At 47.4% G+C, this 14,558-nt stretch overlaps 5 protein-coding genes across 5 annotated transcripts; 2 read left to right on the plus strand and 3 right to left on the minus strand.

Annotated features, from left to right (window-relative positions):
* Positions 1-1,410: 1,410 nt before the first annotated feature.
* J7T55_010378 (uncharacterized protein) lies at positions 1,411-2,508 on the plus strand (the record flags this gene model as incomplete). The annotated part of the gene is made up of 1 exon (XM_053144916.1): positions 1,411-2,508. One exon carries the CDS (start codon positions 1,411-1,413, stop codon positions 2,506-2,508), a length of 1,098 nt encoding a protein of 365 aa, XP_052992226.1.
* A 746-nt stretch (positions 2,509-3,254) lies between these two features.
* Positions 3,255-3,775, minus strand: J7T55_010379 (uncharacterized protein; the record flags this gene model as incomplete). The annotated part of the gene is made up of 2 exons (XM_053144917.1): positions 3,255-3,429; positions 3,702-3,775. The coding sequence occupies 2 exons, from the start codon at positions 3,773-3,775 to the stop codon at positions 3,255-3,257; spliced, it is 249 nt and encodes an 82-aa protein (XP_052992227.1).
* Positions 3,776-4,377: 602 nt separating this feature from the next.
* J7T55_010380 (pyk10-binding 1) lies at positions 4,378-5,994 on the plus strand (the record flags this gene model as incomplete). The annotated part of the gene is made up of 5 exons (XM_053144918.1): positions 4,378-4,441; positions 4,495-5,084; positions 5,134-5,434; positions 5,490-5,570; positions 5,759-5,994. The coding sequence occupies 5 exons, from the start codon at positions 4,378-4,380 to the stop codon at positions 5,992-5,994; spliced, it is 1,272 nt and encodes a 423-aa protein (XP_052992228.1).
* A 1,950-nt stretch (positions 5,995-7,944) lies between these two features.
* On the minus strand, positions 7,945-10,420 carry J7T55_010381 (uncharacterized protein; the record flags this gene model as incomplete). Its single annotated transcript, XM_053144919.1, has 4 exons — positions 7,945-9,395; positions 9,449-9,465; positions 9,922-10,226; positions 10,280-10,420. The coding sequence occupies 4 exons, from the start codon at positions 10,418-10,420 to the stop codon at positions 7,945-7,947; spliced, it is 1,914 nt and encodes a 637-aa protein (XP_052992229.1).
* Positions 10,421-13,449: 3,029 nt separating this feature from the next.
* J7T55_010382 (uncharacterized protein) lies at positions 13,450-14,335 on the minus strand (the record flags this gene model as incomplete). The annotated part of the gene is made up of 4 exons (XM_053144920.1): positions 13,450-13,552; positions 13,718-13,797; positions 13,859-14,148; positions 14,206-14,335. The coding sequence occupies 4 exons, from the start codon at positions 14,333-14,335 to the stop codon at positions 13,450-13,452; spliced, it is 603 nt and encodes a 200-aa protein (XP_052992230.1).
* Positions 14,336-14,558: the final 223 nt, after the last annotated feature.

Raw genomic sequence — 14,558 nt, forward strand, 5'->3', positions numbered from 1 at the left:
GGAAGTGTAAATCATGTTACATAAGATATCTGGAGCTATGTATAATCACAAGCTCGTAATGAAGCTAGTAGCACACCACCACGAGGCAGCAATGCCCCTATGCTAGGTAACTTGTTGGGTCTGTATAGGCTGTACGGCTGCTCACCTTCAACTTCAATCGTCTCTGATTCGTGAAACGTGAGATAGAGCTCGCCGCACTAGACGCAATTGTAAGGCTTGCTGACAATTGGTTGTAATCTGTTTCGAGATGGATGAGAGCCTTGGCATCTTGAAACCTAGTTTGATTCCCAACTGAAGCTCGAATGTGCCATTCAGAATTCTGTGATGTAGATCGATGCAAATGAGACGTAGTCCTAGCAGCTCGCTTCCACCTTCCTTAAGATGCCTGTCGCATGCACATTGAAGCGATGGTTGGAACTTCTAGTGTCTTGCATGGAGAGCTGACGGAAGCCGTGAACACATACGCCTCTGAAATATTGTACGTAAAAGAAATGGAATACATATTGAGGACATTTGCCGTCAAAAAAGACGGCGGCAGTGTCAATTCCAGTACGAATCGTCAAAGACCCCTACACGCAGTCTATTTACAAGGATAGACGCCCACTACAACAAGAAGCGTCCAATGCTCACTCTTTTCAATTATATAAACCTAAGACAGTGATCGTTGAGCATCGAAATGTTACAGCTCGTCCCGAATGTAGGATGCATCGATAAGCCAAGTATTGGGTTGGTACGGTATTTCCACAGATCCCAGAACTGTCGATGGAATTCAAAAGTAATCACGCCATGGACTTAGGTTCAGACTTGTACAACGATAATCTCAATACGGCTTATAGTAACTACCATCCTTTGGGGGAAACAGAGTGGAGATGAAGGGCGCTAAATAAGCACTGTCTCTGGCTACGAATAAGGGCAGAGAACATGAGACGTCAGACATAGACTCAGCACTGATTCAAGACATCTCATAGCTCGGGTCCATCGCTCCGCCCTACATTCCCCTCAGCCGTCAAGGTCGACTTGGCACTGGATGTTGTTAATGATGTTACGGTGTCTAGCTGCGTCTGGAAAATCATCATGACGTGAGGTTTGTCTACTGCGGATAATGTCCACTCCACCCTGTACATTTAGGAGCATCGAACCTGCTTCGATGGCCCGGATGTCAATTAACTCTGGCATAGAGCTACTTCCGGCTGAGCTCACAAATCGGAATTCTCTATTATCATTATTTCCCATTACATTTCTTCAGTGCAAGAAGAACGAATCGCAATGGCTTTCCCATTCCGTCTATGCCTCACATTATTAGGGCTGCTGTTTTTTCTTTCCCCGGCCACCTCTCGGGCTCTTGATGTCCAGCCTCGTGCAGAATGCAACCCCATTTCGTCGAAATCGCTTCCCATCCCGGAGACCGACATGTCAACTAGTCCTCCTGCACCTCTTGATGCTATCGATACCAATAATTCAGAATCTCCCATTCTCAGACCAATATCGACAGGAGCTGTTTTCAAAGCCACTGCAGGGCAGCCCATTTTCATCAGACTCACCAACTTCCTGGACATTCCCGAAAACGGTGCCAAAGTAACCACGAGTCCCACAGCGAGCTGGGTGTTATTGGACCACAAAGAAAAGGCAATCACTGGTCAAGTGCCCATTGACTGCCCGGCAGGCCGTATCACGATAAACATTACGGTGCAGATCAGCATCGCTGGAAGAGTCATTGAAGTCGGGTTTTCATTTTTCCTCGATATTCTTCGGCCGAACAGCATCAGCACCGCAAATTCCACACCAACTACCACAGCAAGGCCGATAAGTTCAGGCTCTTCTCTTCTGGCAACAACATCCACAACAACGACTTCGTCTCCTGCGACCACAACTAGCGCCATAACCGGCCCTACCGTCTTCGCCGGCCAGTTTTTCGTCACGGGCGTTGGCCCTTTTTTGCGCAATGCTAGCGACAGAGTGACCGATCTAAACAGCTATCCAACCTCCCCTTATATTGGATTCCGTTATTTCACGCCGGGGTACCAGGTTATCGAGGGTTTAGTCCCTTCTGATATACCAGATTCGACGGTGGCTATCGACCTCAGTGTTGTGAACGACAATCTCGAGTCCTACAACGTGACAGTGGTCCTTACCATTCGTGCAGCACCTGACGCCCCTGGTAGCTCAACGACGACCACATCGACTACCTCGAGGACGCTCCCTACTGCTTTCCCAACTGCCACCGTAACTCGGGGCCAGAATTTTGGGATCGGATTTGATCGTTATAGATATGCGCCTGGGGATATCGTCGTCTCACAGTCGACAAATCCGCCGGTAGACTGGATCCGTCTCGACCAACCTCCACCGTTCAGACCAAATGGACTCATGGGGACTGTGCCGGCAACGCAGCCTCTAGGTCCGATAGCAGTAACGCTCTCAATTTACGGGCGAGGTCCCGACGTCCAGGGAGAGTACACCGTTACATTCACCATTATTGTCGTCGCAGCTGCCACGAACGCGCCCCCTTAGCCGTACCACGCAAGCGGCAATCCATCCAGGATGTCGATAGTCCGACATCAACAGTCACATTTGACTTGGTAATACGCGCCTGCTCTTGTACTCGAACGCTCCTGGAAGCGCGACATACACCGAAAGGTCTTCCCTTACATAAACAGTCGAACTTGGGTGCTGCTTTCGCGGTTTTGCTTTCTTTTCTGCTTTCTACACTCGAAGCTGGCAGATCGCTTTTTTAGGCTCCTTCAGTCTAACACAACGCAGACAGTGATCTAAAATCTTCTGTGAGCAGCGAAGAGCGATCACATGTTTGAATTGGAGTCGGCAGATGCTTTGGGATGTGTGAAGCTGAAGAGAGCCGCTTCAAGCCACAAAAAGATTTAGTCGCATACATTTAGAGTTGCAGTCTTGGGAACAAGATCTGTCGACTGTAGAAACCAAGAAAATAAAAAGAGGGTCCTACACTTTTTTCCTTCACTTGATTCTGGAATGTAAGTTGGCGCTTTCGGGCCACACATCGGATTCTTGGAAGAAAGTCGTCAAAACGAGAACCTGTATCATCTGGCTGACGATGACCGTTCGACTGTAGATTTTCATGAGGTGTTGTTGTTCATAGGCCGATTTACGGCTCTGTGCAGTTGTACATGTGGCTGATCTGCTCCTGAAGTAGGGCAACTATACCCGACCTCCCGCCGCCGCTGAGGTCAGACCTCCGCCCGATTTTCGCCTGTAGCCGTTGCGTACGCAGCGGGATTGGTAGACTACATGATCTGCATTTCACGGAAAGCCCGCATCGACGGGGCCAGCACACCGTTTGTGGCGGCGTAGTGCATCATGTAGGCTTCGGGTCGGACGCCACCGCCACCAGAATCGCTGCATAGCCATTGGAATCCGATGGACGAATTCTCACCGGCCGGAATATCGTGATCATCAATACTGTCGCCGTGATACTGTTAGCTGTCATCGTGAGACGCCACGGATGTTTAGGTTCTTTTGAGCTCCGCGTCTTTGCTTCTGTGATATGAATCCGCCACTACGACTGTACTCATATGGCTGATCAGCGGTTTTCTAAGAGAATGAACAATTTCGAGTTGGGAGAAAGTCAGTCACAAAGACAGGTTTCAAAGCAAGGCAGGCAGCAATCAATGAAAGTTTCCTGGGTGGTGCAAGAACCGGACGAGATCTGATTTTGGTAAAAGTCAACGTACTAAGGCTCTCCGTCCTCTCTTGAATACACTTGGTCCCATGTTTCTTCCTGCACATAGGAGAATGGCTCTTGCATGGATCTTAGAAAGCCTTGAATCGCGCACCCCGTCGAGGTGAGACCGTTGACCAGAAAACTCTCGGCTGAGACATGCTGAGCACGGAATGGCTGATTAACTGCGGGGCTACTTCTGACTGTGTACCAAGCTGGAAGTCCTAGATCAGTGAAGTGCAGTTTGAAAAAGCATAAGGGGAGCAAATTCAAATAATGATTGACCAAAATCTTGACCACAATCTTACGTGGTTAAAACCGGCCTTCTCCGAATGAGGTCAATATAGGACGCTGATCTCGGAGAACTGTTGTTGTGGCTAGCTGACGGATCAGGTTCGCATACACTGAAGGCGCCTCGAGCTTGAATTCAATACATATCTCATTTATGCCTAGCCGAAAGGATTTCCAAAGCTATGGCTGGCTGAAAGATTGCCCTGAAGACGCTCGAGAGGCGAGTTGACTGTTCGGCACCGTTTTCCCGATTGAACCTTGTCTTGAGTCCAGGTCGATTTCTTCATAATTATTTGAGGCCGACATTTTCTTGCTCATTCCAATGGTTTCAGAATATCTCTGCATTGAAACTATCTATCATAAAATTGTCTTTCCACAGCACTCCCTTCCATTGCAAAATGACTGAGTTCGATTTCTTCGTTCCCGATGTGGTGAAAGAGGCATTGGGAGACACTGAACTAAGTCAGGCTCATCCAATTTATTCACTCTTCGCTGGTTTTTAATTCTATAAACAGGACAATTGATTCAGGCTGAAAGCAAGATCTTTCTGGACACCACATTTAATGAACCGGAGAGCACGGTTTCAACAGCCAATCTGCAGGCTCTCAATGCCTACGCGGCTACCAATACCGATAGCTACACTCTCACTAATGATATTAATCTAGGCGATCTCTCTAACGCCGCGCAAATCATATTCACGGGAGAGACACAGAAGGATGCCATCCGTCGTGGCGATCATAAGCTCATTGACACTCTGAAGAAGTCACAATCGAATGATTTGAAGCCTTGCATGGACCATATCAGCAAGCACGGGGAGAACGCTTTCGTCGAGGCAATCAATGATTCCGATGGAAAGCACTACTACATCTGCCCAAGCGATATCGGCTATGTTTGGGTCATGCCTCAGTCAGTGGAGCCCCAGAAACAATCGGCTGGGACATCTGGAGTTCTGGCCAACGATGTGCAGACCAAAGCCACTGTTTCCGTAGGCAGCTACGCCAAGAACACCAACTGGATGGGAATATCCATGAAGACGATCTACAACATTCCATCCCGAGGTCTCGGCCAGCGCGATTGGTTTCTTCGTGGCGAGAGTGGTTGGGAAGTTCGTTGCTGAACGAGCGGCTGGTATCATCTTTCGAATCGCTCTACAGCGAGCGGTGGCTGCTGCAGCTGCTGATGCGGCTGCAGGCGGTCTGATGGCAGATGCTGCAATTGCAACTATAGTGGGAGCAGTAGGAGCTCTAGCTGCTGGAGTTCTCGCCGCAATTGTCATCCTCTATCTCGTGGACCTTTTCCACAGATCATATGGACTGACGCTGAATATCTACAACTGGGACAAGTCCGGAGGCTGGAATGTCAACGATTGGTTCAGCGACAATAGCAAGATCAACGATGATGCCAATACAGGTGGTACCGGTCAATTTAGAGCGGCCAAGCTGGATAAAGTTGAGGGTAAGTCGTCCAGCGATCTTTTCCCGTTATGAATATGGAACTGATGAGCATGTAGATAGCTTCAAGGGTCCTGATGGGTTCCCTATCCGTACTACTAGTGACCTGGCAAGCTACGGGACATACACCTTTTCGAACGGTAAATAATTCAAATGCTTTAGCGATGTTCCGTGTGTGCTGAGAAAGCTTTGCTGCAGACAATCAATGGTTCGAAGGCTTGGGTGTTTGCCTTAGAGTCCAATCTCAGACGAACCCAGCTCAAGGTAAATAACAACACCAAAACTCTGTTCAGCCGACAATGAGCTTCATGGCTGATCAGAAATACAGGATTTTACCTCAAATATGTCGTCCATCGATTCAAGGATAACGAGATCGGCCTTCAGGGCAACATTAAGAATAACATGGAAAGCTATTACAAGAGCTCTTGGGCCCCGCCGCAATCATTCACTACTGAATCGGCCATTGAAGGAACGGGTGTCCCTATCAAGGGCATCACGTACGCTTTGAGCGGTGCCGACGAACGTCTATACACCTTTGATGTCCACATTGGCGTGAAGCAGTAGGGCAACCGAGTTTGAACTACTTATCAAGCAAGTGGGAACCACGGTGAACGATTTGGTCATTTTCTTATATTGCTATGTTGGCCGCGCGAAGTCTTTCGCCTAGGTATTTGCACCAAGAATGGGCACAACTCAGGAGGGTCGAAGCAGGTATCAATACTGATTACTCAGGCAATCTTTACTACGTATTTAGCACAGTAAACACGAGTGCACTGATGCAGGGCTGAGGTATGATCTGGTTCTTGGGTCATCAGAGGTTTCCCTGATTAGAAGGCTTCGAAAAGACGCATTGCAAAAAAAATTGCAGTCTTTACCATATGGAAATCCAAACATATTCTTTGAAAATTCTCGAAACTTTTGTACATTTTGGTGACTCTTGAGCTTTTGTCAAAGCCCAGGGACGACTTTACCTCTGTCTCATTTCTTATTCCCATTGTTCTGTACCTCTCGCGTCAATATGCTTCACAGCTAGAGGAGGGTTGCCAAGTTCTCTACAGCACCTACCCTTTCTTTTGAACTACCCATCTTCGTTATCTGTCCTGTCCTGCCTATTTACGACCTCTCTTGATTTGTTGAAAGCGCAAACAAAAGATATCGCGGCATCCTATGAGCCAACTGGCGCTCACGATACTTCCACGGGTGATATGAAGCATGAGTGTCCTAATGCTGATTCTCAGATTTAATCAACGCCATCTTTAACGTCTGCATGTTCTTTGAACATGCATCCCTGACTTCAATTTCAAAGTGTATGCTCCCATGTAACTTACAGGCTTTGAATGTTATACTCTTTTATAAAAGTCAGCTAGGTTAGAATAACGATTTCCATGAGCTCAGAGCAATTTTCGTCTTTAAATTTGCGTGATTTCCCACTGTCTTCTAAGTCATCAGCATACGCGTTCATGGTCAAAACAATATTTGCTATACTAAACATGTTCTAATAACGTTGCTAAACCTTTCTATTTATCTATCCAGATATGTCTAATAAAGTAATTAGCTCTCAAGCCTTATATAAACTTGAATAATTATAAAGTATCTTATTTATTTATTCGTATATTCTCCGGTAAATACACACCTTTGCAGTGGAAGGATGTTGTCTTGCCTTCTCTTCTGAATTTTGCACTTGATTCAATCAAGGAGACATCCTCTTTCGCCCAGATCGGTATAAATATTTTATTCATTTAGGGTGCAAGCTTATTCTTGATCATCAAGCGAGCAAGATAAATGTTACGAGATCAACAGTTGCATTGAACAACTCTTGACAAAGACCGCTCAGTCGCCGAGCCAGAATTTTGAGGAATCGACCGCGAAGGAATCGAAAGAAGAGCACAACGCTATAGAATTTCCCAAAGGCCTGTACTCGAGTAAATATAATTTTACAGAAGCGTTTCCCAAATATGACTTCGGATCAATCGGCATCCCTGTAGCGTTCATCGACTATTGGTGTGCTTGAGCCTACCCAAGTAGAAGTCAGAGTCTTCAATCGGATAGGCTGAGCAAGTCTATAGGAAGGTCCTTCGCCTATACCATATCTTTACACCATTTGCCTTCACGCAATCTGATAAATTTCAGTACCTCATCCTGGAAAGGCATTGGTATCTCTTCCAAAACTGGTGCGAACCATACTACCTATCTTTCAATCCCGAGAGAACTCCATAACAAAAGCATACTCCACATTCCCATGCCAAAAGCCATCCCATGACCAGACGACTATACCTTTGCCAGTACCACCACCCACGACGATTTACCCTGATCAAAAGTCGTGAGTGAGTAGATCATAGCATATTCATTAACAATATTTGGCAGCTGACGCTGTCGTTCCTTTTCCAGCCACTGTGTCCATTACGTCTAGTTCGGTCAAGGAGGCTCATCCGGAACTCGGACCAGGCACAAGTTCTCGAATGTCTAGTCTACAGGAAACGACCCAAAGACTTGCGAATCTATTCAGGCGGCTCACTAGTTCTCTCGCAACACCACTATCTTCTCTCGAGGCGGGATGTACTCATCTAGAGGCCTTGCGGCCACCAACTTGTCCAGTTCCGTCATGAAGTAGTTGGAGGGATGGCTGAGGCCGGTACTCTCATGGTATAGTTCCCCACTTGTGTCCACTTTCCTTGTGGAAATTCTGAACTTGTTCTCAGGAGAGATATAAAGAAGGTCGAGACATCCAGATAAAAGGTGGATCTCTGATCCTGGTTTCACTGAGCAAACAAGCTCCGGTGATTGGAGCTCCTTCTCGTAGTGGCCCTTGAAATAGAACACCTTATCATCGGGTGTCTTGCAATAGAACCCAATCATTTCCTCCGTGCCCTCTTCTTTCTCAACCTGCCGATCGAATAATGGTATCCATGAAGTTGGTGACTGACTGAAGGCTAGCCCATGCCAGTTCACAGGGATTTGAGACTTCTTTACCCGAAGCTCGTTTGACATGTCATCCAACCAACCTCGTACTTCGTACCTGGTTATAGTCTCTCCGCCTATTGAATGAAGCAAAACAACCGTTCGCAAGGATGGGCCCCAAAGAAAATTTCCTGTCCGTTCCCGGTATGAATTGATGAACAATGGCTCTTCTGGCGCAATGAATATGTCCGGTTTCCGTATTGACCACCAATCGCCGTCATCATCCTCGCTAACGATAAGTAGTTCTCCATTCGCGCTGACATATGTAAGGTGGAGGACACCGTTGAGACAGTAATGCTGGAAAATATTTGTCGGAATGCGAATTGCATCTTTATCTTCTAGATTGCCGCAGTCCCACTTGAATGGTGGTCCGTCAGTCAGGTCCAAGCGTCGCTCGACCAGGCATGGGTTACCATCTCCCAAAACCTGGATGAAAAATAATCTCAGAAGACTCCCACGCTGGTTGTAGGTGCCTTCCTTGTCTTTCAGAGTTAGTATGCAACTCAGAGGTGACTTTTCAACTGCTTTAGCAATCGTATCCAATGCAATCAGCTTGCTTTTGTAATCTTTGGGGAACAAGACCAGTTGCACCCATCCGTCCCAGCGCTGAAAGAAGAGGAAGATCCAGGGCGATGTATCATTCGTTGCACTAGCCATGGATGTGCCATTACCCAACGAATCTTCAATACGACCAAACCTCTGGCAAACACATTTTGTTTCCGTGTCTTGCAACATGTGAAGTAATTCAGGAGGATCTTGCCGGTCGATGACTGGGATGTTTTGATCCGGGGATAGGGATATAGTGCAAGTTGTCTGACTAGTTTCGGACTCATGGGATTCATGGGCTGCATCGCCCATTTGCAATTTATCCCCAAAGTCTGCTTCCATGATTTCAGCAGCTTTTTTGCTTGTTGTATTTGGCGGTGTCTGCAATAAGGCCTGATCCTGGCCAACTTGGCCTCCCGGTTCCTGGGTTGATGGCGTGTTTTCGAGGCAGGTTTCGAAGGCTAGTCGCAATTAGCACGGTCTTATTTACTCGTGATCCATGTTAGTCGCTCACCTGTTTCATTGGGTGAGCTATGGTCCAGTGTGGTGGTAGTTGAATGAACAGTCGCCCCGGTTGGCTGACGAGGTATTATAGTATGAGAAACCCCACCATCGTGGGATGATGATTGCGCGGACAGTCTGTTCTCCTCTACCTCTGTGCTCCGTTGGTTCTTCTCATTCCTCGAAAGTTTATTCTTCATCTTCGTGATGAAATTTGGAGCACTCCGACCTTTGCGTCCTTTTGATACAGAGTTCCTCCTCGGAGATTCAGGTAGTGTTCTATTAGCTGACAGATCTTGAGGGCCATCGCAAAGCGCACTCTTCGCTGGGAGCTCGGTGCCATCGGAGGAGTCATGAGGAGTCATGAAGGCACCCGCTTGGGAATCTTTTACCTCTCGCAACGCTGCCATTAATTGCGCGAAATTCCCGGAGCTAAGAGCTTAATATTAGAAAAGTCAAGTACATTTGACAAGTATACGAACCTACAGTGCATTATTGTTAATCGCCATGGCACGTATCAGAATGGTAATCAAGGCTGTTGTGTAAAGATTCGTGCTCCGGCTTATCTTCAGCAGATTGTCTTGAAGCGCGTCCTTTTTGAGAACGAATCGAACTTTGCCATAAATCTTATCCCCTTCGCACTGAGCCAAGATGTCTTTGGCAAGTTTGGAATTCGCAAGTATGGCATTTCGTAGAGCATCGAAATTTATGTCCACAAGAATTTGTTCCCTTTCCTCCTCTGAGAGTGTCTTGAAGAAAGTTTCAATGCTCGTACGTCCAAGATTAAGAACCTTGAATGTCATTAGCAACAAGACTACCGCTGCGTTAAGAATTCTTCCCCTACCGCAGAGAACTGATCGATTTCTTTATTTAATTCGGATCCATTCTTTGCAGCATTCTTCATGTCTTGACAGAACGTGATTGCATTGTGGATGAGACCGAGCAGCTGTGCCCCAAGTTGGGAGGATGCAAGGACCGCCTCCATGATGTTGAAGACGTGACAGGGATACGTCGCCTTATTGCGGAGTGGCGGCCCGCCGGGCTGCGATAATATTTACTAAATAGGGTAGGACAATTTGGTTTTATCATAACGTGACTTCGCTGATTTCCATAGAAGCGAGCAAGGTTAGTCGTGAACGCCTTTCCTCCATCAATCGAATCTGTGTAAAAGTTTGCTCTGACTGCTTTATATCACATGTACATGTAGATTGAAATGAAATACGAACTTGAAGAATGCCTCATGAGAGGCATATCCACAAACTCTGTTGAGCCTGCAGGCTGTGCTAGGCATACATGCAAGATCATCGCTGTTGGATGGAAGTGCCGAATCACAGGTGGAAGCAAGCAGGCTCGTGACGTACTACTGCAAGAGTGGCGAGACTGCGAGGGCGATCTAAGCCCAGAACGTTGACCGGGATGGTTGCTTTGCTGCATCGTGTTGGGGGACTTCGCCCAAGTTGGGCTTCTGGTTCGTTCAATATATTAATCGTCACAATTCTTCTGTTTTACTGGTTGTAGTCTCGGCATGGAAAGACCCCCAAGGATGACAGCGAAATAATCCCTGGTCTTCTGACACCCTTAAAAACGAGATGATGAAAATTCACATTCCGTGATATTTAGAGGCCTGTGTCTGTTGGTTAGGCCAACTCACGGCAACGACTTGCCGTGAACATATTCATGCAGAACCAGGAGAACTGCGACTTTTAGTCGTCTAGGCCCTTGAAATTTCTTTAACAATCGTGGCGGAAGAACAATGCAAGGTAATCGGGATTAGGGACCGCAATGACGACCGCTTTGTGCTAGATCATGCAGTGCGCAAAATGGTGGAGTCAATAATTTGGTCGACCGCCACTACCGGGCACCAACTCATAATTTGCAACTCCCAAAAAAGATAAAAAAAGGCAACTTCTGCTGCGAACTCTTTGCTCATCTAAGTCTTTCGCTCCACTGCGACGAGTGAGTCCCCGCCTCACGCGTGCACTGGTTGATGAACATCGAAGGTCTCAGGTTCGATGAAGGGTCGTCAAAAACTTGATTCTCAACGAGTCCAGTACGATAGCCGAAGTCTTTTCCGCAGTATTCGCCTGGCAAAAGAAAGATTCATAGTTTATTTGATGCTTTCTGCGTGGCCATACCTACTTTGTGAGTTCAATTGTTTGACCAGAGGCTGCTGCATGAGATCCGGCGGGTTAAGACCGCTACCTCGATGCTCAGTGTCGCTGCGAACGTCCACGACAGCATGGTAGGCGAGTCCGAGGGCGGATTTAGGGGATCACAGTGCATTTACAGCCCCGTCATAACATCTACCTAGTCAATCTCCATTCTTTTCCCAAGCTCGCCATGAGCTTTTCTTGTAGACTTGAAGTCTCGGCTATCACGCCGACGCGGCGAATGACATGAAGGTTAATCGAGATGGCTTTCTGACCACCGTGCACTCCCCCAGGGCCTCCAACCTGATACTAGCTGCATCAACTTCGTTATTAGATGTAGAAATGCTTCATCATACCGAGATCAAAAACCATTTCAAAGGATGCGTTGCTGTAGATTCGTGAAAAATACCTCCTTCACAGGGATCGAGAAAAAAGGAGCATCAAAAATGCCGAAGTCCTGTTAGACAAAGTGGGCCCCTTCGATGTAAACTGTTTCTGCGTTAGTACGACCCTTTTTCACGTTGCCTACTAGTATCGCAAAGGGAGCGAACTTTACGATATTCCTCCAGATGCGTCTTTGCAATATAACCCCCGAATTTGGGTCCGAAATCTGACCACTCTGTCGTAATAGTCTGGACATTCGCCAGGATCTTGCAGAGCTTGGAGACATTGTCCTCACCGCAAGGGAGTTGAAATGAGGACGATGGCTATATGCCCCACTTTTGTCGCAACAGTTGATCCTTGTCTGGTGGAACGTCGAGGCTAAACAGAGCGAGGATGATTCCGGGCTTGTGAGGCTCCTTCTGCTTAATCATAGGACTTTATAATCCTTTAGCTGAAACTTTGTATTTGTCTGTCTAGACGTGTTCAATAGGGTAATTGCCTGTTGAACATCGGTAATGGACCCACAGTTGTAAGGTATTCTGTCTATACACGCATATAATTCTCGTGTCCATCAAGAGGCAACGAGAATTCTAGACGACTCGAAACAAGACCTACGTACTAGTCAAACATTCACATGCGATTTTACATATCAGGTCATCAATTTCCGGTGTGGCAGGGCCTGGTCAACTCTGCCGGGATTACTTACCTTTCTAAAATGCCCCAGGTGCGTGTCATGCTCATAAACTCTCAATGGTGTCATGCGGCCTTCGGGATGACGTCTTAATGCAGAGGTTCGATACGTGGCTTGTGTGACCGTACATAAGGAAAGGGCTATTGTACAGTGCGGCAGGGAGGTTGCGACCTGCCTCAACGCGCATTACCTCGCTCGTCATTGCCAGTTCACATGAACATGACCAACGATCTTTCCAGATCAGGCTGTAACGCCGTCCAAGGTGGTCTTTGTTGTCAAAATTGCGTACGGCGACCTATATCCATGCAGTCACTCGTTTCTGTTGAGGCGGTGACTTAGCTCGTTCACGCGGCCTAAAGTGAGCTTGACCAGTTAAGGCAGAGACAATGGGATACAGGGGACCAGCTTCGGAATGCTCCTAACAATTCATGTCCTTCCAGCCGCAGTCTACATGCTCAACATTTCATCCTCACCGGCGAAATTATTTAGGCCGACTAAATTGCTGTCTTAGTTAGGCTTGGCCAATTAATTCAGTACCATAGGGAACAGCCCGAGCGTCATGAACTCCATGACGTGGCTCTTATATTTTACTAGGTCTTGAATTAAACGTTTACCAAATTTTGTCGTTGATTATTGATTCGCTGAAGAATGTTTAAATTGATGACGTACAGTGAAGCTACGTAGACACCTTGAGTGGTCTGCCAATAAAGTCTCTCCAATCGCTAAGACCTTGACGACTATCAAGGTGAATTGATGAAACATCATTTGAGCAGACTTGTTCGCGCTGGTTCAAGGGCGCCATGACATCGACCGAACTACGATGCCCTCGCCAGCCTTCCTCGGCAAACCATCTCGGCCAACCTTGCCCTTACCCAGATTGACCTCTCCATGGCTTTGAAAGCCATGCTTTAGATACAGATTCTGGGAAGCCTGGGTTGTGGCCTCCAGCCAAATAGGTCGCCCATCGGCTCTACCTTTCTCTTGCATATTCTGAATCAATACACTAGAAAGACCTTGTCGTCGACGATCGGCTGATGTGCCCATAATGAACACATACCAATGGTTCTTCCGCTCTTCCTCAGTAAACGCCTCTTCCATCATACGCTCAGTGGAGGGGGCGTACTCGAGGAAAGCACGCTGTGAAGGCAAATATAAGTCATATTCTCATCAAGATAAAACTTTAAAAGGAGGGAAGTACCTTGAAAGTGCCCAGGCCGATGTTCCAGAGCGCGGGAATTATCCCTGCTTGTAACAGTGTCCACGGATTCTCAGCTGCTGCCCCTGGCGGTATGAGAAGACCGCAGGAACCATAATCGTCCACCTCGATAAACAGGCCGTTGTTGAGCGCGCATTGGGTGAGAAAAGCGCGGAGTAGCTTGAAACGTACAGATTCATGGTCAGACGAGTTGGATGTATGCAGCAACCATGTGTACACTGGGTCGCCACGGAAGGCAGGCGTCAACGCTTGGACGGTCCTATCTACTCGTTCTGTTGACGAGGATTATTTAGAGAATGTTCTAAGTCGAGGATGAAAGGAAGCCAGACCTTTGCCACCAGAAATGACTGGGAATCTATGCTGAGCAGTCATGCTGGAGGCGGACACGCCCACAATGGAGTCCTGTTGCGCGGGGCCGGAGGGGGAGAGGGGGAGGGGTTGAGAGACACATTGATTCATGGTCGGACAGAGAGAAGGAAGCCAGGCAAGCCAACTCACAAGTTCGCACCCGTGGGAAGCGCTTCGATCTCACTCGAGACACGTTGTTTTCTGTAACAGATCTTGAAGAGCAAACTTCATAGTTGCAATCAATCTCACTTGCATGCGTTTGCAGACGCTGAATGATACATGCGAAATGTTCGGTAAGCACCTGTGGACGCGGGGTGACCTGGATTGTGCAATA

The sequence above is a fragment of the Diaporthe amygdali genome, assembly GCF_026229845.1.
Source record: "Diaporthe amygdali strain CAA958 chromosome Unknown NODE_19_length_847323_cov_64_739301, whole genome shotgun sequence".
NCBI classification, from domain to species: Eukaryota; Fungi; Ascomycota; class Sordariomycetes; order Diaporthales; family Diaporthaceae; genus Diaporthe; species Diaporthe amygdali.